The 23,547-nt window shown below is 38.6% G+C and overlaps 1 protein-coding gene across 27 annotated transcripts in view; it reads right to left on the bottom strand.

Moving 5' to 3' along the window:
- RBFOX1 (RNA binding fox-1 homolog 1) overlaps positions 1–23,547 on the bottom strand; it is a 1,213,941-nt gene that overhangs the window by 669,740 nt on the left and 520,654 nt on the right. For 25 of the 27 annotated variants that reach the window (XM_054080127.1, XM_054080124.1, XM_054080166.1 and 22 more), the window contains one exon: positions 21,858–21,920. The exons of the other annotated variants lie outside the window; for them this stretch is intronic. In XM_054080127.1, coding sequence (XP_053936102.1) covers positions 21,858–21,920 — 63 coding nt within the window. The remainder of the gene's footprint in view (positions 1–21,857; positions 21,921–23,547) is intronic. 27 annotated transcript variants of the gene reach the window in all.

Here is a 23,547-nt window from a genome sequence, read left to right as displayed (position 1 = left end):
TTTTTGATGTGATGCATTCAACTGTTAGCAAGGACAACATTTTGATTCAGGTCATCCCTGAGCAATAGAAATTAATATACACACTCTGGTTTGGTGCCAAAAAAAAAAAAGTATTTCAGTAAAGGAGATTATTATAAATCATATTGGTACTGAAACAAGCATGAGACAGTGTGAAAAATAATTGACCGTACTGTTTCCAAAGCAGGCCCAGATTATTAGTGGTTACATTAAATACAGGCACTCACATCAAGGCCATTAATGCATGCTTAAAATGCATCAATAATTCAGTAATTTTTAGGTTCACCCTGGGAACTCCCCTTTAACAGACACTGTTAGATCACAAGCCATCAAGCATGAAGAAGACAGAAATATGGCCAACTATGTCTTTTGCGCACATCACTATACCTCAGTGTATTTCAGACCTCAAGCAGCCCATGAAGTTCTGATACATTATTATATCAGCACAGCACCTATTTTCAAGGCTTTGACCTCCCATTTAGAGTATGTGATACCACAAGAGTGCAGATGAGAAACTGGTGAAATCAGCGGTACAGAAATGCTACACGCTTGGGTACAAAAAAATATCCTCTCTCTAAAATCAGGCAGACAGCATTTTGTGATACTTATATTTCCACTGTGAAGCTCTGTGCTATGTGATAAAGAAAAAAAAAAATAGATTAGACGGCAAAGCACTCACCGTGTCTCTCACACATGAAGACACTAATGGCTCAATCTCCCCATGGTGCCTTGGTTCCTATAGTTTCATCATTAAAGATTTTGGTCAGTCAACTGTGGTGGTAATTATCACATAAATTAACTGAGAGACAAGAAAACCAGAACGTAAGACAAAATCTCACCTCCAGCAACAAAGTATAGGACTTCATTTTCCAGTGATATTTTCAAACCTAACACCAATGATGAACCAAGTTTCTCCTGGAATATTGCTTAGGTTAGAGAAAGAAAGCCTATTAGTCAGTGCCATTTACCCCCTGGTATCCAGCTTTTATCTGCTGACCTGTCACAATAAAACAATTCTGAAGATGTATTTTCAGATATAGATGATTAGCACAGCAAGGAAAGCAGCAGAGTGAAAATTCTTTTTCAGATAAGTGTTGCTTGCAAGCAGTGTAAGTAGAAGGAAAAGAAAAGAAATAATCAGTTTTGCTACATCAGACTACAGCGCTCAAACTTTTATTTGGGTTGTAGGGTTTGGGGGGTTGATAGATAAGGGTGTTTTGCTTTAAAATAGTTCAGATTCCACTCAATTCCACACAGGAACATTATCAACTTTTCAATGTATTCAGCTAAAAATATAAATGTCCAAAAGAATCCCAAACCTTACCTTTTGAGAAGGGCTTAAATAAGGGCAGATGGTACCCTGACATTTCACTACTCCGTTCCATTGCTCCAAGACAGGTGCAAATTTTATTTCTGCTGCCCTTGCCAGAGCTCGGCTTTTTTTTTTTAGTTTGGGTGTTTTCTTTTTTTGAAGAATTAAATTCCAGTTTGCAAACCACATGTTTTTTGAAGAGACTATCAATAAAGATATGGAAACACATTGACTTTTTTTCTAGTTGCACTGTTTTTGAACCAGGTAAATACTGTGATGATTTATCAAGTTACCCAGTAGAATAATTCCATGTTAACAAAAATTTGGAAAGAAAACAGATTCACAAACTTAACATCTGGAACAGTTCAGCTGAGGAAGTCCGGAATGATTTTCCATTTACAAGACTGGTTTCAATCTACTGTCCTCAGTGGGAAGAATATATTTTAAAAAAAAAAAAGAAAAGAAGAATAATTTCAGGGTCAGATCTACGAAGACACAAGATGGATTGAAAGAACCAGATAACATAAAGAAAAATAGAAGACAAATGATTGAAGCCTACAGAGATGGTAAATGAAATACCCATGAGCAGCATAATAAGGCCAACGCTGTTCACATGACAATTAATGAGCTCGCTGATAGTAAAGACAAAATACAAATTTTGGTGTGTGGCGTTTGATAATACTGTATGTGTTACAAGCCAAAGTACTGTCATAGCATTTTAACCTAATAATTAAATTAATCAAAACCAAAATATTAGTTGTATTATGATAGCTTGAATTAATTTTACTAAGAAAAATATACTAAGTATACAAGATAACTTTATTACAATTTCAGAATTAAATAGTAAAACTATAGAAGTATGGATTCAAATGTAAGGTCATTACATAACACAGAAGTTCTTTTAAAAAGCAATTTCTTGTGTTGATAAATCAATGCACCTTACAAAAGGAACTTAAGCATTAACTTAGTTTAACTATTACTTTAATTTTACCAATAGAAAACAAAAGCACAGAAAACGGGAAGAAATGCCTAAGGAAAAAGACAGGTAGGAATAGAAGTAAAAAATGCAGTCCATGCTCCTAAACCCTAAGGTTAGTACCTACTGTTATAAATTACAGTATATTTAAACACTACATTGTGATATTAAATAACCTATGGGTTTTTATGCTTTTTTCATGACATTCAAGAAAGTTTATAGCGTCTCCTGTGTTTTTCTCAGAGATGCCTTCACAGCAGTGTCTTCGAGTTGCTGCAGCAAGTGCCCAATTTAGCCGGTGGATCAATATCAACTCGGCAGGCTTCGGTGCAAGATTAACAGCGCCCAGCATCTTTGTCCAGAATGCAACTATGACAGAGTTAAGTGGAAACCTATTATTTAGTGTACAGAGACAGGGACTCACACTCTATCACTGTTGGTTTAAAAGCAAAATGTTTCTTGTGCAGAATTCATTTTACAGTATTTTGCCTTTTGAAAAGATGGACTGAAAAATTTTAATCAGAAATATTTCTAACAAATTTGTTTTCTGTAGCAGACTAACTTTGCAGTCCCTGTATCTAGAAATCCCAGCTTTTAATCTTCTCTACTTCCTTAAGTTCACTACTAGTACCACATCTTTCTTTTTAGCCCATCTACACTTCTCTCCCCGCTCAACAACTGATAATTTGCTCTCATTAAAAAAATAACAAAAATTCTAACTCACAATTAGCTGTAACTGAAGGTGGAGAGCATGGGCTTTTCTTGCCAGAAAGAACTTTTTTTCACTAGTTTTATATTGATACCACGGGAAAAACAAACAAACAAACAAAACAAAACCCAAGCCAACACGCAAAACAACTGCATCTTCCTTATTTTTAGAGCTAATGGGGAAAAAAATGACGCATGGAGAGAGCTTGCTGCATACAACGAAGAGAAGATGCCTGTGGCCCTTATTTTCTCCTGGCACACACACTTTTAGTTACAAAACATTTTATCCCTAGCTAGATTGTCAGGAAAAGTTTTCAAATTTATCTTCCACATTATTATATCATTCTGTATTTACCTAAGTATTTTGGCTATAAAAAGGAAATTATTTTCATTCAAGGGTTAGTCAGATAATGTTACATTCAAAAGCACTGTTATTCAACTACAGTTTACAAACGACTTTCAGAAAGTTAATTTGGTGGCGTTCTTCCCCCCCATCCCCAAACTCATAAGAGAAACAGTTAGTTTACCTTACAGGCACTTCTTTCTCGCCCCAGACTGCTCTACGAACAGACAGCGTACCAGCCAAATTGCTGAGAGCTGGCTCCTGTTAAGCTCCAGCCAGCCCATCTGGAGAGAATATTAGAAGTCACAGATGCAGCAATAACCGCTGGCAAACCTGCTATATCAGAGGCTGCAGCGAAGGCTCCCAGTTCCCTTCGGACAGATGTTCTGGCAGAGCAGGGTAGTTAAAAGAAAAAAATATCCAATAAACAATATCACCATTATCTACTCAGGGACCAGCGTTTCGCCCTCAAATGTACTTGTAACAGTGAGAAATGGCATCTCGTGTCGCTTTCTTCTAATAAGTGTTTCCGTTTACTCAGTTTTACTTCCCACTCCCGTGAGTCATTTTCTTGCTATCCTACCTCTCTTGTTTGGCTACTTACTTGATAACTGCAGCTTGTTTGCACTTAAAACAGACATTATGTTTCATCATATCTAAATAATTAGGCTAATGACAGCAGGTTTAGTTCTGTTGATTCAATAATGCATCACAGATAATATCAACATTGCAAAGTCTGTTTATTTAAGAACCATTAATAAGGCCTTTCACAAAATCAAAAAGTTGGCTAATAAGCTGCATTCAAATATAATAACGATGATGCAGTTGGCTTCCTTTTATTTGCTTTTCTTCTAAATTCTTATGGTGAATTGATTTCTTCCTCCAGTTTTTCTCCATTATATAAACACCCCAAATTTACTTTAAACATGAATGAATAAACAATCTTCTTGTGTTCAGCTGAACTTAGGAATACTGATTTTAAAGAAAAAAAAAACAACAAACTAAATACTGTGGCATTTACCATATTATCGTATCAATGATATTTATCATTAATCATATTATGATATTAATGATGTCCACAAAACAGTGTCAGCCCCCTCCATCACACACCAAACTGGGCAGTGTAAGAGCGAATGGGTTGATTTCAGCTGGAGATTAAAAAGATAAGTCAAGTCCACCCCTACATAGATATTAAACATATGGATTCCTTGATCTATGGCTGAGCAAACACTTAAATTACAAGACCATTTAAATCACATATTCAATTAATTGGCAGAGTTGTCTGACAAAACAAATTTGAGTGTATTTACCAATCTTGGACATATAATGGAAGTCAGGAAACTGTACGGAGGTTGAGGGAGTGCAGAACCAGACGTACAGAACAGAATATGCTCACTATGGGAGACAAGTGAACTGCCAGAAACAACAACAACAAAAACACCTGTTCTGAAAATATCACCTTTAGTACCAGGACAAGGCAGGAAAACAGCTTGTCTTTAAACTTTTAATTAATTAAGAGTTACTTCTTATAAAATACTAACATTAACCAAAAACCAGACCGCCTAGTTATCAAACCTGAGTGAAATCGCATCCTGCACTACTGTACCCTGAGATGAGGTTTACCTCAAAACCAAAGTACTGATTTTTTGCCTAAACACACGCATAACTAACCGACTCTGATCAGAACGGGAACTGTAACACCTAGGGGGATGGGAGGAAAGCAAAAAAAAAAACCCACCCAACAACCAATGAACAAATTGTTCAAGTCCCAAGGACACAACTGAGTTTAGATAGACGGGGCAGTCCTGGCACTCAGAGAACATCCAACTGCCATCGCCGTTAGCATAACGGCCACAGTTGCCGCTCAGAGTTTGCAAGGCTTGTTATCCTGGCGTGGTAGGAACTTGCCTTCAGAGACCAGAAGCTTTGTTTCTACTCCCTTTAACAGCAACTGTTCTAAAGGCCAAGCGGCTGCTGCCTAACTCGATTCACTTCTCACTGTCTTTATACTGTGTCAACATTTTTATATATGCATACAGACAGTAGTAATGAGGAGTTAAGCTGTACCTGAGATATTTCTGAGTAATGCAACAACGCCGTGTCGAGGAACATAGGTCTCGTATGATGTAAGTGGTGTAGCTGCCACACCAGAAGGATGGATGTCATTCAGAGGGCCCTGGACAGGCAGGAGAAGTGGGGCTGGGAGAACCTCATGAGGTTCAAAACAAGGCCAAGTGTAAGGTGCTGCACCTGGGTTGGGGCAATCCCCAGTTTCAGTACAGGATGGCAGATGATGTGACTGAGAGCAGCGCTGGAGATAAGGACCTGGGGGTGCTGGTCAATGAGAAGCTCAACATGAGCTGGTGATGTACGCTCGCAGCCCAGAAGGCCAACCGTGTCCTGGGCTGCATCCAAAGCAGTGTGGCCAGCAGGGAGGGAGGGAATTCTGGCCCTCTGTTCCTCTCTTGGGAGACCTCATCTGGAATACTATGTCCAGTTCTGGAATCCTCAACATGAGAAGGAGATGGAGCTGTTGGAATGAGTCCAGAGGAGATTACAAAGATGATCGGAGGGCTGGAGCAGCTTACCTACAAGGACAGGCTGAGGGAGTTGGGGTTGTTCAGACTGGAGAAGGCTCTGAGGAGACCTTGGAGTGACCTTCCAGTACCTGAAGGGGCTACAGGAAAGCTGAAGACGGGCTGTTCATAAAGGCTTGTGGTGACAAGGGGGAACAGGGACAAACTGGAGAGGGGCAGATTTAGACCAGACATTAGGAAGAATTTCTTCCCCATAAGAGTGGTGAGGCCCTGGCCCAGGTTGCCCAGGGAAGTGGTGGCTGCCCCATCCCTGGAAGTGTTCAAGGCCAGGTTGGATGGGGCTTGGGCAGCCTGAGCCAGTGGGAGGAATCCCTGCCCATGGCAGGGGGTGGAACTGGATGATCTCTAAGGTCCCTTCAAACCAAAGCTATTCTATGATGGCAAAGACCTTGCAAGCTGGAACACAAGAGGTGATGTAGAGGGGCTCCGGTACAAGGTAAAAAAGAGATGGGACGCACAGAGAGTCAAAAGTTTAAATGGCTCATCAATAGTCTATTAAAGAAGCACAGGATTTAAAAAAATTCTGGATAAAAGCCAGCTTAGGAGCAAGAATGAAAGAATATCTAACAAAGCAAAAATATCTAACACACAGAGAAGGCATTATGTAATAGAAAATTCACATATAATGTGTTTTTTCTTAATCAACAGAAGTGGAAGGGTCCCCATAAAGGGAAAAATTATATTCTTTCTCTGAACCACGACGTATAAGGCCCTCTATTTCTATCAAGCTGAAAGACTAATCTAAACGTAGCCTTTATGAATAACCCCCTCATCACTAAAAGCTGAGGTATACAGATATTTCACTCGGATGCCATTTTGATGCTAAATAAACTGTTACAAGGACAGTAAAGCAGATTTAGAAATGTTTAGAGCTCTTTGGTATTCATCTGCCCAGAAAAGAAACTGTACAAACTCGTTTGTAGAGGTCACCCTTCTCTTTTTCACATCTGCACTGCTTTGTTCAAAGCATTTTCCATCTCCCAAGCTGAGGGCGTGAAGGGCTTTCTGCACTCAGACCTTTCCCGCTGCTCCTGTGCTAACAAACACCTCACTGAGTGCCTCTCGCAAGACAGCCATCAGCTCTGGATGCAAACAACTCCTCTGCTACAGAGAGGCTCCAGCTCGACAAAAGTAATAGAAATTTTCTCATAGCAGAAGTCCTTCTACCTTGTTCTCCCTCTCAAGAGGGACTCTGGATCACCGAAGAAAGCAAGTAATTCATTGTAGATATGCTAACTGCACACGTATACACTCAGGAAATGTCTATAAAACTATGTATTCTGAATTAACTCTTTATTTTGCTATTTGTGCTGCTACTTAAGCTGCTATTAATGCTTTGGAATTTCTTTTTCCCCACACTGGATCAAAACCAGTATAGTGGACATAAATTCACAGATGTCCCTACTAAATTTTGTTTGTTTTCTTATCCTTTAAAGATATTCCTTTGGATTAAAAAAAAAAAAATTATAGAGAACACCTCCATGCTGAAGATCTAATATGAACAATAATACATCTCTGAAGGACATATTCCAATCTCAGCTGAGTCCAGCAATTCAGTTTCCTAAATGTTTGCTGCAAAACACAACAAAAGCAAACCTAGGGCAGCATTCTCAAATCCTTTGTGGCACATATTAGGAAAATGCATAAAGAACTCTGAGATGTTTCTAATAAAAACTCAGACAGATCTCTTGAGGTTTTAAGTGTTAATATCAGGCTGATTAAACACTGAGCCATTGCATTTCATTACAACTATTGAAAACAAAACTAAAAGTACGTTAAAGTGAATGTTAAGCTTACAGCAAAAACTGAATAAAGAAAACACATAAAAAATCAAATTAGACAGTCTCAAAGACAGCTTATGTAAAAGGTGACCTACAGTGAAAGACTGTAGCACATGTTTTGAATTTAAAACACGCCAAATTTTTGCAAGGCACTCACATACCCTTAAGAAAACAGTTTGGAATCCAAATTATGCAAATAATTCAATTCAACAGAAAATGGCTTTCAAAAAATGCTACTGCTATTTTAAAATAATTACATAATTTCTTTCCTCATAATTCAACAAATACATTTTAAAAATCAGTGAATATCATAAATGTTTATTCCTACCTTTACATTTCCTATTACATATTTATAGATACAGTACAATTTTTGTATACAAAAATAAAAATACCAAAGACCTACACGCTAAGTAAATAAGTACATTTCTAATGCCAGAGATCAGAGGGCAGGTGAAATACATCACTCCCAAGATGCCATGTCATTACTATTTTGCATTTCAGGGCTTTCTGAAACTGAAATCAACCTTTTTCTTAAATATGAAAATGTAGCTACTACGTAGTATCGTGAACTTCATAAATCATACAAGAAGATGCCACAATCACCCTTCTGATTTCTGTAACAGAACCAGCAATAACATCTCAAGTTTTGACAGTTTGCCTGTGTGTGTAGGATTCTGAAACGCACAAGTTTTCGGCTGAGACTTTCTATGCTTAAGTCATATCAGCATTGAAAGAGGATCCTGAGTCTTCAGAGAAAGGTAAAGGTCCGATAACCATTCTGAGCATCCATTAACGCTATCAGAGAAAACATTTTGAATTTCTCAAGAAAAACAGCACAAACATCCTCAGGCAACGTATCATACATGGTTAAGAAGAATGAAAAGAAATTAAAGCAATCACTCCAACAGAGACATGAACATTTGAGTAAAGCTTTGCCAACCCATCCGCTCCTAGTCAGTACCAAGCCTGGGAAAGTATGTAACCACGCACGGCTTCACTAATGGCAGCAACCTCTGAGTCCACTGAAATCATTCACCTAAGTGTACCATGAATACAAGCTGGAATTTATGAACAACTAAGATAAAATACTCCCAACAATTCAGCAATCTGAAGACAAAAATCCCTCAGCTTTCTGCACCTTCCCAGTCAGTCTTAGCTTTGTCTGTTCTGAATTATCCTGTCTCAACAGAAATTTATGTCATTATTTTGTCATTAATTTGTTCATTCCAGTTAGATGTTTTCTTAATCTTTATAAATCTGATCTATCTTCATTTTAATAAGAGGGCAGATCAGATCCCGGGCAAACGGGCACAAGGAGATGAAAGCTGTTAATGGTAAAAGGTATTTAGCAAAGCAGACATGCAAATTTCATGCATTTACTATAAAATATATTTATTTAATATAAAATATTTTTTAATATAAAAAACTTCACATATCATAATGTATATTTTCAAGTAAAATATGGAAAATACAATGCATATTCATATAAGACAGAAAAAGAAATCCTCACATTCCGTTGAGATGTCTTTGCGGTGCTTAGAAAGCTTCAAAGCCTGCACTACAGTTTTAAAAGTTCCTATTATTATTGACCTAAAAATACCTGAGTAATGAGCTAATGCTTTCTGATTCTGCGTGATTCAGCCTTCTAGAACACGGGCTTCTAACAAACTGTTGCTAAACGGTTCTACAGAATGTACATAAGAGAAATGTCTGCATGACCCCCAGGGCAGTCCTGGGTTTCAGGACAATTGTAGGCGAAAGTCAGGGCTAACAGGCAAAAAATATATTGATAACAGTGGGAAATGCTATGGAAGAAACCTCCTTTTCCCCTGAAGTCCTAACGAATGATCATTAAGATTCACATCCAGAAAAAATATCTACACAGACATAAGAGCTGTTTTACAGGATTGCATCATTTAAAGTAACACACTGTCCAGCGATGATCACTATTAGTTATTTACAAGAGAATATCAGGGTCAGCCTTATTTGTGGGGAAGTTTTTCTGTGTAAAGAAACTACTGCACATTAATTTAAACAGTTAATCCTAATTTGCTTAAATTTTTACGCATCTAAAATATCCAGTAGCAAAACTACGAGGAATAGCACTATGTAGCATTAAAAATTCATTCTTTTCATCATGAAGAATTATTGCTCGATTATTTTATTGAGTTCATAATCCTCGCCTTATAAATCACGTCACTGTAATATCAATATTCAAATCAATATCAACAATTTAATTTTACCACTTTTCTCCCATTTCACTCACCTGTCAACTCTTTTCCAATGTGAAGAGACCTGGCGCGTACTTCATGTCTTCGCTGTACAGAAGCTATTCCACACCTGTGGTCATTCCTTTCACCTTACCCTACACTACAATTTCTGAGCCATAGGGTCACCACAACTGCTTACGGTGAGTGCATGCAAGACCAGTGCAAAATCCCACAGAAACAGCCCTATTATTTTCTATACGGAGTGCCTTTCCAGAAAATTTCTGAAGTATTCAATTTGCTTTTTTTGACAGCTGTCAAGCTTTGAACTAATGCTTCTGAGAACTCCATCTGATGTTTCCAAGAAAGGCTTCTGAGCAATAATAATCATGCACTTCCTCCTCAAGAACAGATTTCCATCTATCACGAAATTCTGAAAAGTGAATTCTATTCTGTCACTTAATCCCTCAGCTTTCTGCACCTTCCCAGTCAGTCTTAGCTTTGTCTGTTCCGAACCATCCTGTCTCAACAGAAATTTATGTTATTATTTTGTCCCTATTACACACTGAATAGTATAGATTCCCTTGGACTTCTATCTATAAAGCCCCTACACCGTAAAAGTTCACCAGGTATTCGTAACAGCAAAATACTAGTGGATCTGCCTCCGTTACATTTTAGCCTGCTAGTTTACTGGATGTGCACTTAAAATTTCTTCACCACTCCTCACTGTGATCTCTAGGCTTTGCTACCGAAGAGTATATAAGGTTTGTGCTCTCTTCTGGTTCTGGCCGCATTTTCCCACTGACCTGCTTATCTTTACGATGAATCCAACTCCTCTTTTCTCAGTATAACCTGTATCTGTTTGCACTACATGCCCTTTTATCAGCAACTATTTCATCTGCCTCTAACCCTACATTGTGAAATCTTTCTGCAATTTTATGTGATTTATCTCGAGCAACTGTGTCATCATCAACTGGTTTTTGCCTTCCAGTTCAACCTTTTTCCAGATCTTCCAATGACACTTCATTTCAAGCATTTTAACCCCTTCAAGAATGGATTTTTGTATGAAAACCTTCTTGACTTAACTGCAAAGAGCATTACTCCATGGAATTAGGCTTATTTTCAGATGGTCTTTCCATGCTTTTTAGGACTTTTATTCTTTCCATCCTACACTAAAGCAATCAGAGGGTTATGATGTTTTCTTCCCTCTCTTCCTTTACATCAAGCTCATAAAGTATGTAAGGAAATCACAATATATCTACCTGGAATAAAGCACTAATCCATGTAGGGTTTCATTCACAGACCTAAGAGAAGAAGGAAAACGATCACATCTGGAGAAGAAGTGGGATGGAACACAAGAAGAGGGAAGGAGGTTGGAGCAGGCTGTTACTGAGATCTCCACACTGGGTGGAGACAAAGCAGCACATTTGGTAATTTCCCAACTTTTTCAGACAACATTGAACAATAATAAAGATATCTCAAAAACTACAGAGACAGTCCTTGGATGTCACCAAGGAGCATTAGGTATGGGGCTGTTTACAGGAACCTTCATTTGGGGCCAACGGTCCCAAGGAAATAATTGTTATCTGGTGGACACACACTGGACACAACCACAGCGGATTTAAATATGGGCCATTTTCTTTAAGAAAATGAATCATGAAGAAGTTGTATCACATTACACTGAGAGGTCTTTTAGGGACAAACAGAGCATGATAGAAATGTCCCTGGAAGTACAAAGAATCATTATATTTCATTTAACCATACATCAGATGGTACAAAATCCTTTCAGCATTTCAACAAGTGAACTTTAGAGCTGCTGTACAAGACCTGTCTTAAGAATTTTACTGCTCTGTCCCTTTGGTACACAATAAAGCACAAATAAAACCCTAGCTGTAATGACATTTACCAAGTAATGCAAATGCAGGTTTTCAATGGCAGTTAAAGTACAAAAAACCCACCTTTTTTCCCCCCAATACCTATTAAATAAACATGGAGTACATTGCTTTAAGCATAGCTGTAGATTGTAAATCTATATCCTCCAAACTACATTTCTCAAATTAACATTCCCAAATCAGTAATACAAAATTGCATTGATCCGCCACAAAACTACTTCTGTAGCGTCTGTTTTAGTTTCTTTTATTAGTGCATTCAGCGGTAGCTAAGAACTAAAATAAAATATTTCCCCGTGGCTATTATTTTAAGCCCCACAATTCACGTATTCTGAATTTTTGCCTTGAATGACAAAGCCACTCCAACAAAACTGATTCTGCTTGGACACATTCTGAATATTCCCAGTGTTTTAGTAGCAATGCTGATCATCTCTGAAAGTTCGCATCAGCGCACGTACGAGACTATAGACCAGCCAGAAGTTGAGCGCTATAACTTTGTCATTGCCATTGCACCTTCAGATTTAACCCTGTGTAGATGTTGCTATTCGCAAGTGATTTCTGCATTACTACACTCCACATTTGTGCATTTAGGAATCATCTGTGATGATTCTGCCTCGAATAAGCCTGCTTTTCTTTACAGCTGTCTGTTGTACTGACCAGGCTGCAGAAAAGCGAGTCAGACAAATTAAGCCCTAATGTGTGTAAAGTGAGACTCAGAATCAGAAAATACAAACATGTGGAAACCATAGCTCATGCTGAAATTTTCTTCTGGGTTTCAAGGAATCCGAGTGACAAAACGATTGATTTGTACTTCAATACGCTGACCTAGCTTATAAAAAAAAGACAGAAAACTGCCATGAATTACTTTGGATCTGCAACTTTTATTGCTTGTAGACTGTGCCGATCTAAAAAAATCAATAGCATGTAACAACTTGGGCTTGATAAAAGCGTAATTTGTGAAGAATTTCAGATCAATCTTTTCTCAGTGTAGACCCAAAAGATGTAATTTTTAAGTGGGTCATGCAAAATATCTCAAGGTAAGAAAAAAAAAGCCAAATCAAACAAATCCCCCCAAAAAACACTTTCACCCTCCAATGTTTCTAACGCAACATTTTTGCTCTTATCCAGATGTGCCCATGAAACTTTGTTCCTCTGGGGTTCAGATGAAGGAAGCACAAACTTCACAGTAAAGCAGCAGCAGCAGTTTGATGGTGTATTGTGTCTGGCTGGGATAGTTTATTTTCTTCGTATCAGCCCGATATAGTGCTGTGGTTTGGATTTGTGACTGAAACAGCGTTGATAACACAATAATGCCATTGTTATTGTCAGTCTGTTGCTGAGCACTTTTTGCACAGCATCAAGGGGGGTTTTTTGTTTGGTTTTTTTTCCCCTCTTTGTCCCTATTTTCCTTAATCAGTGGGCTGAGGTACACAAGAAGTTGGGAAGGGACACTGTCAGGACAGCTGCCCTGAACTGACCTAAGGGATATTCCAGACAACACGATGCTCTCAGTAATAAAAGCTCAAGGGCAGGAGGAAGAAGAGGGGAACACTCCTGGCATTTGCCTCCCCACGCAACAGGTGACAAAGCCCAACCTTCCTGGAAACAGCAAAACACCTGCCTGCCAATGGGTAATAGCATAGAAATTCCTTACTTTGGTTTGCTGCTGAATACAGCTTTGCTTTACTTATTAAACTGTGTTAAATGTTTTCCTTGATTTTACTCTTCCGATTCTCTCCCCCATCGTACTGGGGGCCAGTGACCAAGCAGGCGGGTGGGTATGGACTACCAGATACAGGTGAAGGGGTATCTTGACTTTGTGAGGATAAAGAGTCATCCAAGATCCACATGCAGTACGTGGTCGATGAAGATGACTTGTGTGCTGGTCCCCAAGACCTGCCTCATCTAACAAGCACCTGACCAACTGCCTCTCTAGAGAGAAGTTAAACCACGTCCACACTTGGGCTGTCACAGAGCGGTACCGGCAGCTTCCCTTCCTCTGCATATGCAGACAAGAACTCTGTTCTTTGATTACTGCCTAAATCTGCTTTGTATGATCAGCGTGCAATGATTTTGGTAGGTCACTGACAAATGTCTCATTAATGCATTAACAGATGTAAATGGACTTTGATACTGCCAAGAAACAGACTTAACTACCTGGTAAGAAATAGCACCCAAATTGCTAAGTCGCCGTGATCAGGGCTAGAACACTCCCACAGCCACAAGCGAGTTCCTAGAAAGGTTCATCATCAGAAGCAGTTCTGAGAGGTTCAGTTCAGTTTCTGAAGGTAACAAAACAATCCCAAAGGAAGAATAAATGTCACCAAATACAAATGTATTCTGTCAAACCCACATGGCATTTCATCTCTTTAAATCTCTTAAGCTATGTAAAATAAACTTTTCTTTATACGTGAACACATTTTTCTTTTTTTTCCAGCATTCTCCTTCCTCACTGAAGATACTTTTTCCAACTGCCATCCCATATTCAAAATCTAAAGAGCAGCAAGTTACATGATTTCAAACGTATCTTGCAGGATCAGTAAAAATTCTCACATAACATGTTGTTCACTGGTAGTATATGAATGACAAAGGAATGACACATTACAGCACAGACATGCCAAACTGGACACTAACCTCAAATGCAACAGAACAAAAAAGAGAAAGGACATTAAATATTACCCACATCTGACCATAGAATCATATAATCATAGAATAGTTTGGGTTGGAATGGACCTCAAATCCCATCCAGTTCCACCCCTTGCCATGGGCAGGGACACCTCCCACTGGATCAGGCCGCCCAGGACCCGTCCAACCTGGACTTGAACACCTCCAGGGATGGGGCAGCCACCACTGCCCTGAAAACCTGGGCCAGGGCCTCACCACTCTCAGGGTGACGAAATTCTTCCTAACGTCTGGTCTAAATCTGCCCCTCTCCAGTTTTTCCCTGTTCCCCCTCGTCCTATCCCCACAAGCCTTTATGAACAGCCCCTCTTCACCTTTCCTGTAGCCCCTTCAGGTACTGGAAGGTTGCTGTAAGGTCTCCTCAGAGCCTTCTCCAGTCTGAATAAGCCAAACTCTCTCAGCCTGTCTTTGTACAGAAGGGCCTCCGGCCCTCGGATCATCTTTGTAATCTCCTCTGGACCCATTCCAACAGCTCCATCTCCTTCTTATGTTGACGATTCCAGAACTGGACACAGTACTGCTGATGAGGTCTCACAAGAGAATGCAATTATCACAATCCAAATTATCACAATCCAAAACTCTTGTTCATTTCCACATACAGTAGCAGTAAAGACATTCCCCTGCCGATCCAATACTGTGCTATCACACCTGCACCCAGTGCTGCACCCAAACACAGCTCAGCAGGATCTCAGATCCAACACACAATGCACAAAAAGGCCAAACGCCATAGCATCAGATCAACTATCAATGCATCATGTGCAGGGATAAAGTGATTCCTCATTTAGTAACGACCTGACTTTCCTACCATTTATTACAAAATTCTGCGTGCACACGTTGCTGCTGGTTCATGGCGTTGCCACTCTCTACAAAAATCCTACCTGAACTCACTGTGCTCAGGCAGCACCGGCACTGAAGATGTAGCAACGCGCAGACTTTAACATACGGTAGCAGTACCAAAACAATGAACCCTCCAGGAATGCTGGGTTGCTAATGCACCCCAAAGCCCAGAATAACATTGCTGCAGCAAAGAACATTCACTATACTGAGCTACCCAAGTGCTCTTAATGCCTGTAACTTCCCCTCACGTAATTAGCATTATCAGAAAAAGTTACAGAAGTCCGTAAGCTCCTCAAAGAAAAAAGGATCAAGCGTATATCTTTATTAAAGAATGCTAACACCCTTGACATGACCCAGATCATCATGAGGACTGTTAAATTTCAATTAGTTTTGAGCTATGCTGATAGGACTTTGTAATAGTTGCATGGTTTTCTTAAGGAAATATTTCAATTTTTTTATGAGACAGGAGAGAGCATGAAATTGTAAGTTCTTTTTCACTTGCTAAATGCAAAAATCATTAACAATAAAAGGTACTGGATTAGAGGGAGTGCAGGACGAAAGATGGCCTGGTAATGGAGGCAATGATTTGGGATTTGAGAAATATGAATTCAAATCCTATCTCTGCTGTACTCCCTCTCCTGGCACATCAGTCAGGCTGTTCAATTTTCTGGTTTCCCCTTCTGCAATAAAGAGATAATGACACATACTAATCTCACAGGAATTTTGGGATTTGATATGTCTTAAATGCCACCAAGCTATGGAAATGAACTTGATCAAAAACATCTTAATTCTATAATCTGGAGAATATCCAGAGTGCATACGACTGCCAGCGCAAATACTTTTCAGTGTTTACACATTTGTGAAAATTTTCATAACGCCTCAAAAAGTGTCTGCAATATAATGTTTATGAAGTAAATACCTCAGTAGTGTCAGAAAAAAGGCTGCCACATATAGTAAATTCAGATCCTAAAGTTAATTCACATTCAGCCTCTACAGCTTTTACTTGGCAGACCCAAAACATCGCTTATAATGGTAGAGGATTCAGAAAGTTCACAGAGGAATCCATCAGAAAGAAACACTGACTGCATTCTTAGAAGAGAGGACAGAGAAAAGACAAAATTATTAGATATTTCTTTACACGCACATTCGTATACAACCGAGAGCAAATTACAAAGCTAAATTCTACTCCGAGTCAGGAGTTCACAATAACCTTATATCATAGAATTATTTGTGGTCCATGTCTCTCCAATTTAAAGACAAGGATGTCATGCGGGACCAGTGTCAAATGCTTTGCACAAGTCCAGGCAGACGATTGTCAGTTACTCTTATCTGCCGGTGCTCTAACTCCATTGTAGGAGGCCACCAAATCCATCACGCGTGACTTCTTAGTGAAGCCATGTTGGCTGTCACCAACCACCACCTTATTTTCCATGTGCCTCAGCAGAGTTTCCAGGAGGGCCTGCTCCATGATCTTGCAAGGCGCAGCGGTGAGACTCACCAGCCTCTATTTCCCCAAGTCTTCCTTTTTTTTCCCCTTCATGGGACCCCATGAAGACCAGAGTTGTGAACACGGGACTGTTCCTTTCTTTCCACAGAGGGTCTAATTCATTTGTTCTACCTGGTCTGGGGGCCTGTAGCAAACCTCCACTGTAACGTCATCTGTCCCAGTCCTCCCTTTAAATTTGACTTAAAAGCTCTCGGCCGGCTCCTCACCCATGCGCCGGCCGGGCTCCACGCGCTCTAGCTGATCGCTGACGCAGAGGGTGATGCTCCCTCCTCACCTTCCCTGCCTGTCTTTCCCAAACACCCCATATCCTTCCATTCCTACACCCCAGTCACAGGAGCCAGCCAACCATGCCTCCGTCATGCCAGTAAGATCATAGCCCAGTATTTCCAAAAAAAAAACCACTTGAGCGAGGAGTCTGTCTCTTCTGGTCAAAAAGTACGTCCTATCCACCTTCAGTGAGCCTTATGCTCTTGAAAAAGAAAGCAATTCTAAATTTTTTAGATGCTTAAACAATTACATTCATATATACTTATCTGCAGCAGTTAATAAGCACATTGTACAAACACAAACCCTCTGCTCTTCTACAATTTGGGTAATCATAAATTATAAAAGCGATTTAAGAGTGATTCACGTAAACCTGCTTCCATGAAACCGCTCTTTCTGTCTCAGAACGTTAGAGAGATCACCGATGTTAACTTCAAATTAGTGACCAAGAAAAGATAACATTTTCTTCCCCTATGGGAAATGAAATAAGGTAATTAATAAGGTAATAATGGAATGTGGAGACTTAAAAATAAAACTAAACTAAACTAAATTAAACAAAGCATATTTAGTTCCCTATGCAGGAAAGAGTTAAAGATGGTATCTAACTAAACGTGTAGAATTAGTGGAAAAGTACTTTTGCAAATCAACCATGTAAAACTGAGTCACCTCACACCTGCACCACAAAAAAAAATTCAAACACAGGTCAGGCTTAGGAACCCTGGCTAAGATTTTTCTGAAGAAAAATTAGCCGTGAGAGTATTCTCCTGCTTCTCATTAGGAGCGTGTAACTGCCTCGCTGCTTCGAGGCCTTAATGAATTCCTACAATAACTGTGGAAGATATCTGAAGATACCGCAAACCAACAATGAATAACACGACAATGGAGCAGACGAACAACTAAACAGTTCCCCATCCTCGCTCAGATGAAGTAATGGAGCAGAAACTACTGCTTCATTTACGTTATCTAAGTCCCATTCTTCAACTTTTTTTACTGCAATTCACAGTTATCAGTAATTCAAAGTGCTGCAAGTTTAAAAATATTCAACTCTCTAGACTAATACCATCAGTCAGACTACATTAGAATACAGAAAGATGAATAAATAAGAAGGCACTCGTTAAAATCTTTTTCCTTATACATTTATTAAAATAAGCTTGTTCTATTTGTAAGAAATATTATATTTTATTATAGCTCTCTGACAGTGATTTTGTTCATGCCTCTCAGGTAGAAATCCCTAGTTCATACTAAACTCAAGATTCCTCTGTGGCATCCTATGTTGCTTTGGAAAACAGATTTAGTGTTTTAATAATTGCAATAGATGTGTTTAATGAAGGGAAGACAAGGACCCATAATTCCCCATAATAAAATATTTTCAATGTAATAATAGCTATTTTTCAGTTACTTATTTCAACATGTTTACAATCCAAAGGAAAACACAGCTCCAAAACTAGTGGAAAGGGTTTACAATGCTTTTCTTTCAATGGCTTTGTAGGTCTTTACAGCACGGAGACCCGTTTGTGTCACTGACAGACTAAGACGAGTGAAGATAAGACTGTTGTTGAGACCGAAAGCATATTTGCATATGTGCACTTACATCCACTGGGGTTTAAAATGTGGCTGATAATAACGATATGTCTTCCTAAGGATGCAACTGTCAAACCAAGATGGAGCAGCACCACTCTCTCATCCTTCCTCTATTACCTTAACAATTTCTAGCCAAGGAAATTTTCCAGCAAAGCAGCGATGAGATCACTGAACTACAGGCTGCTTACAGAGCTATTGAGCCACTGTATAAATCTAAAGATAAGGAAGAAGCAAAAGCATGAGCAATTACACTGAACTTTTCTCTCAAAAGCAATTACATAAACTTTCTGCAAAACACGGAAAATAGAACAGCTTTCTTTTACCTTTCTACTGAACTCTTTTCAGAGAGCTGAGGTGGAACACCAAGGAGAAACGGCTGCTTTGCCAAAGAATCGGAGCTTTAGGCAAGAGAGTTACATGGGAGGGGCTAAGCACAAGAATTCATCTTTACAAATAAGTGAAAGACAGAGAAATGCAATATAAGCACTGCTATCTGCCCAGTCTTCTGAACTGGGATACCAGTCAACCATCTTCCATTCCACTTCTGCAGATTGCTGCCATCATATGCAATATAAGCCCATTCCCTGTCTACCGATTTTAACCTGTGTCCAACAGCCAGGGCACAGGGATCACGGCATGTGCTACTGCCTAACACTGCACTCTGCAGTATTCCAACCTTAATGAATTCTGGTTCCCGACAAAGCAATGGGAAAAATGCTCCAGTTAAAAGAATGAATGAGAACTCTGGAGACCGACGTTGTATGTCCACTTCTGCTACAAGCTTTTTGCCAGTCACTCTTTGTGCTTGATTTTCCATTGTGTATTTGGAACAATTCTAACTCCTTTGCTTGTTGTGTTTATTTTCAGTTGTTGTTTTCTGGAACTCTCTCTGATTGCTCTGTTTACTGGTTTGCTCAACACACTGCAGCTTTGGTTGAGAACCACAGCCATTACTGCACAGTTAATAAAAGCTCACATGCCAAATAAATCCATAGGCTAACTGGTAGAATCAACCAACTCCATTACCAAATTCAATTTTAAATGCAGAATTTCTCCGTAATTACACTGTTAACACTGTACTTACCTCAACATAGTTGGCTATCAAAATGAAATATAAAAATAAACCAACAAAAGCTAGAAATTACACTTAAATTCACTGTGATTGTTACATGAGCTTTTTGACACTTGTAGCAGAAAATGTTTCATTACATACAATTCCATAATCTTAACATATCCATGTTGGATTAGTACTGCTGGTTTTAAATGCTTCTTCTAAATAAGGGAATGGGACAAACCATTTTATAATCAGCAATGTAGTACATGTGTACACCATGTCACGGGTGAATAGGGCGCACTGCCCAGCCATATGGTGCACTTAGGAGCCAACTCATCTACATAGGCTGTTACCAGGCAACATGCTGGACTTCAGCCTCAGCTTGGTAAAAAAATGACCTCTTAGCCCTAGAAGTCGATTGTTATTCATTGTGCTGGTTAGGTTACGATCACAAGGGGAAACAATAAAACCAATTATGCACATTGAGATTTGGCAGCTGTAAACCTTCCCAAAATTCCAAATGAGGGTGCGTTGGTTTCCCCCCTCCCCTTCTTTCTTGTCATATAACCCAAATCTCTGCTTTAGCTTGTTGAAGGAAGACGAATACCTTTTTCTTCAATTACATTTATAGAAACTGAAGCGCTGTATTCACAGTCAAATGAATGTAAGCGTCCTAAAAACATGCCAGTAATTATCTCAGGGACCACTGCCTCCCGTGGATTAGAAACCACAACCTCCTCCTTGCAATTTTAACAGAATTTTTCTAAAAAAAAAGCTATCAATCACATCAAATTCTGCTAAGAGCTGTAAGGTTATTCTGTGATATAAAACATAAGAGCTGTGATGTTATTCTGTGATATAAAACACTATTCACGACAGAGGAAAAGCTAAAAGCAAATGCTCAGCACTACAGAACTGATTTAAATCTGTCCTCAAGATAAACAAGCTTCCCCCCCCCCCAAAAAAAACTAGGCAGTCTTTTTGAAATAATGAAATCTTTTTTCAAAAGACATCACGCAGAACATCGTGTTCGGTGCAGGATAAAAAAGTATAAAGTTCTTCTTATGTCCAACAAGGACTGTATGTCTCATTTTTTTCAATGACGCCCAACTCTGAGTGTTGGGGCAGAACTCAACTATTAGTATTAATAAATTCGAACAAAAAAAGTGAATCTAGTCTATTATTTTGACAATATATGCATGCAAATTATTTAATTTCTACACACAGAACAAAGAAAAGTATCATTATAAACATATATAAAATATATTCAGTCAGCACAATACAGGAAAAATAATGCTCATTACCCAATACAAATGATGGAGTATTGCAGTTTAAGTAGAGGATCATTAAAAACTCCTTTGAGAAGTACCAAGAATTGTTTGAGAAGCACCAAATACACACCTACCAAAATACATTTTTTTCCTGATACTTCTGAATTCGTTATGAGAAGTATATAAAGCTATATTCTGATTAAAAATTACTTAAATCAATATTGTTTCTAAGTATCTATTGAAACAAAAACAACGTTACAAGAAATAATAAATTCCAAGTATGAATGAACAACAAATAGCTTGGATGTGGAAGCCTCTTCTCAGGAAGGAAAAATATTATCAACACAAACATATTCTTATATGTCCTATAAATTTTGGAGCTTAATTGACAATATTCCGTATTCTGACATCGTGGGCACGTTTAAATAGGAAAACACGATGAATTATCAGCTGTTCTAAGAGAATACGTGTCTGTGACTAATGTATATAGAAAGGAATTGTATTCTTACCGAATGGCAAAGGTAAAAAAAAGATGATAGTGACATAACCTTAACATCTAAAAGGGAAACAGAAGAGCAAAGCACTTTAACCTAAGGCCCAAAGAAGGAAGATTGTTTTCTAAGCATGTCACTAGCTAGTTGTTGTTCACTGAAGATTAAAAGGTATTAGATCTCGTACTCATGGTCCGTTACTCTTGCAATCCAGCATCAGCATGGCAAGTTGTCAAGTCCAAAGCATTTCTTTATTCATTACAACAGTGCAAAAGAGATTTTGGTCCAATTCCACGGCAAATAAACTAAACAAAACCCAATAAAAATCAGTGCACTTACTGAAAGAAGGCTCCGATCATGAAAACAATAGGCACCACTTGCATGGGGCTTCTGTGTAGCTTCCTAAGAAAAGAAAAATAAATTCTTACTAAAAATGCGAGATCCAAAGGATATTTGTGCTCTACATCCATGGAAAGCTGAAGGTAGGCTTTAACCTTCCAAGTGTTGTAACAAAATATAAAATTAATAATGTGTCAGTTGGGCTTTCACAAGAAGGGTTGCATACATTATTGGGTATTTTTATTATAATACAAAGCCAAACAGCAAAATCTGCTTAGTGATTCACAAATACCAACAAAGACTTATAATTTACTAATCATTCAACGGAGGGCAAAAGTTTCTGGGCAGTTTGCAATTTATTCGAAGCTTAAAACCTGTGCCTGCATTACAAACTCAACTACGAAAACAGATATGCAATTGCTATGCCATAACTCAAAATACTCCCCAGTACAGGTTTCTGTTTCAATAGGAACACACAACTGTCATTTCAATAGGAACAAACAACTGTTTGTGTATTTTTAAATTGAAAACTCCAAACAATTTTGAACAAAAAATGACCATAAATGAAGCAAAGGGATAACCCAAAATACATGATACAAGCACGTAGCTGTGAGTGAGAACAGGGTAACACACTCTTCCATGCCGCTTTTTCTTACTGACGAGCAGCTGGTGACATCTAATATTTCACTGAATTATTCATTGAATTTTAGAAGTTACAGTAAGCTCAGCCATAACAGATTCTCCCTACATGCACGTTTCATTCAGTAGTACATACTAAATATACTAGATATACTCTACACACCATCTTTTAAATGGTAGTAAATACTCAGATATAAATTCTCTTGAAAAAATAAACACGATACATACTTTCAGTCTTCAACGAAAATACACACCTAGGTTAATATATTACCAAACATTCCGTAGAAAAATGTGACATACTTTTTATCCATTTCAATAAAATTCCAGTCAAAAATCTGCAGTGGGTCCCTCTGATGCAGTTAAGGATAACTAGAAGCAGGACCAGAACAGTGCATGTTCTATAAACATGTCAGGTAATGGCATGTACCAAAAAAAAAACCAAAAAACAAAAAGCAACTTCAGCATCTGAAAAAGCGACAACCAGCAACAGAAAACACACTTGCATTTTGGTCTTCTCCAAGCAGGGACAATATCTAGAAAAGCTTCTATCAAAGTAAGATCCAACTTCACAACCGAAGCTCCTAGCAGTAATTGCAATTGTCTTACCACAAAAAAAAAAAATCCAAATCACATTAATCAATTTGAGCTGAAGACACAAGTTTATTTTTGTTTATGAAAGACACTGAACCATGTACAAATACTATAGAAAATCAGCTCATGTAAGAAAGCTGCATATGCACATGAACTATACATTAAAACTACTGCATCTTACCCTTCCTGAGATGTGTTTTTCTGTCTGAGATCAAAGATACCTCCGAGTATAAACACAAGGTAAATCAATAGTATTGAGAGTTCCTTAAAAATCTCCAAGAAGTATTTTAAAGTAATCCGCCTACATCTTCAAAAATGACATCTGGTTTAGGACCATTTTGTATCTTCACAGTGAAGCTTATCCATAGTCGATGAAATTGAATTGAACAATTGAAAGTTAAGGGTTTCTCCTTTAGGAGGTACTTGAGATTCATAATTTGAAATCTCTGTGATTTTTCAA

Source organism: Cuculus canorus, chromosome 15 (genome assembly GCF_017976375.1).
Source record: "Cuculus canorus isolate bCucCan1 chromosome 15, bCucCan1.pri, whole genome shotgun sequence".
Taxonomy (NCBI): domain Eukaryota; kingdom Metazoa; phylum Chordata; class Aves; order Cuculiformes; family Cuculidae; genus Cuculus; species Cuculus canorus.
The sequence above is the reverse complement of the archived record's forward strand: the minus strand, read 5'-3'. Positions and strand labels throughout refer to the sequence as shown.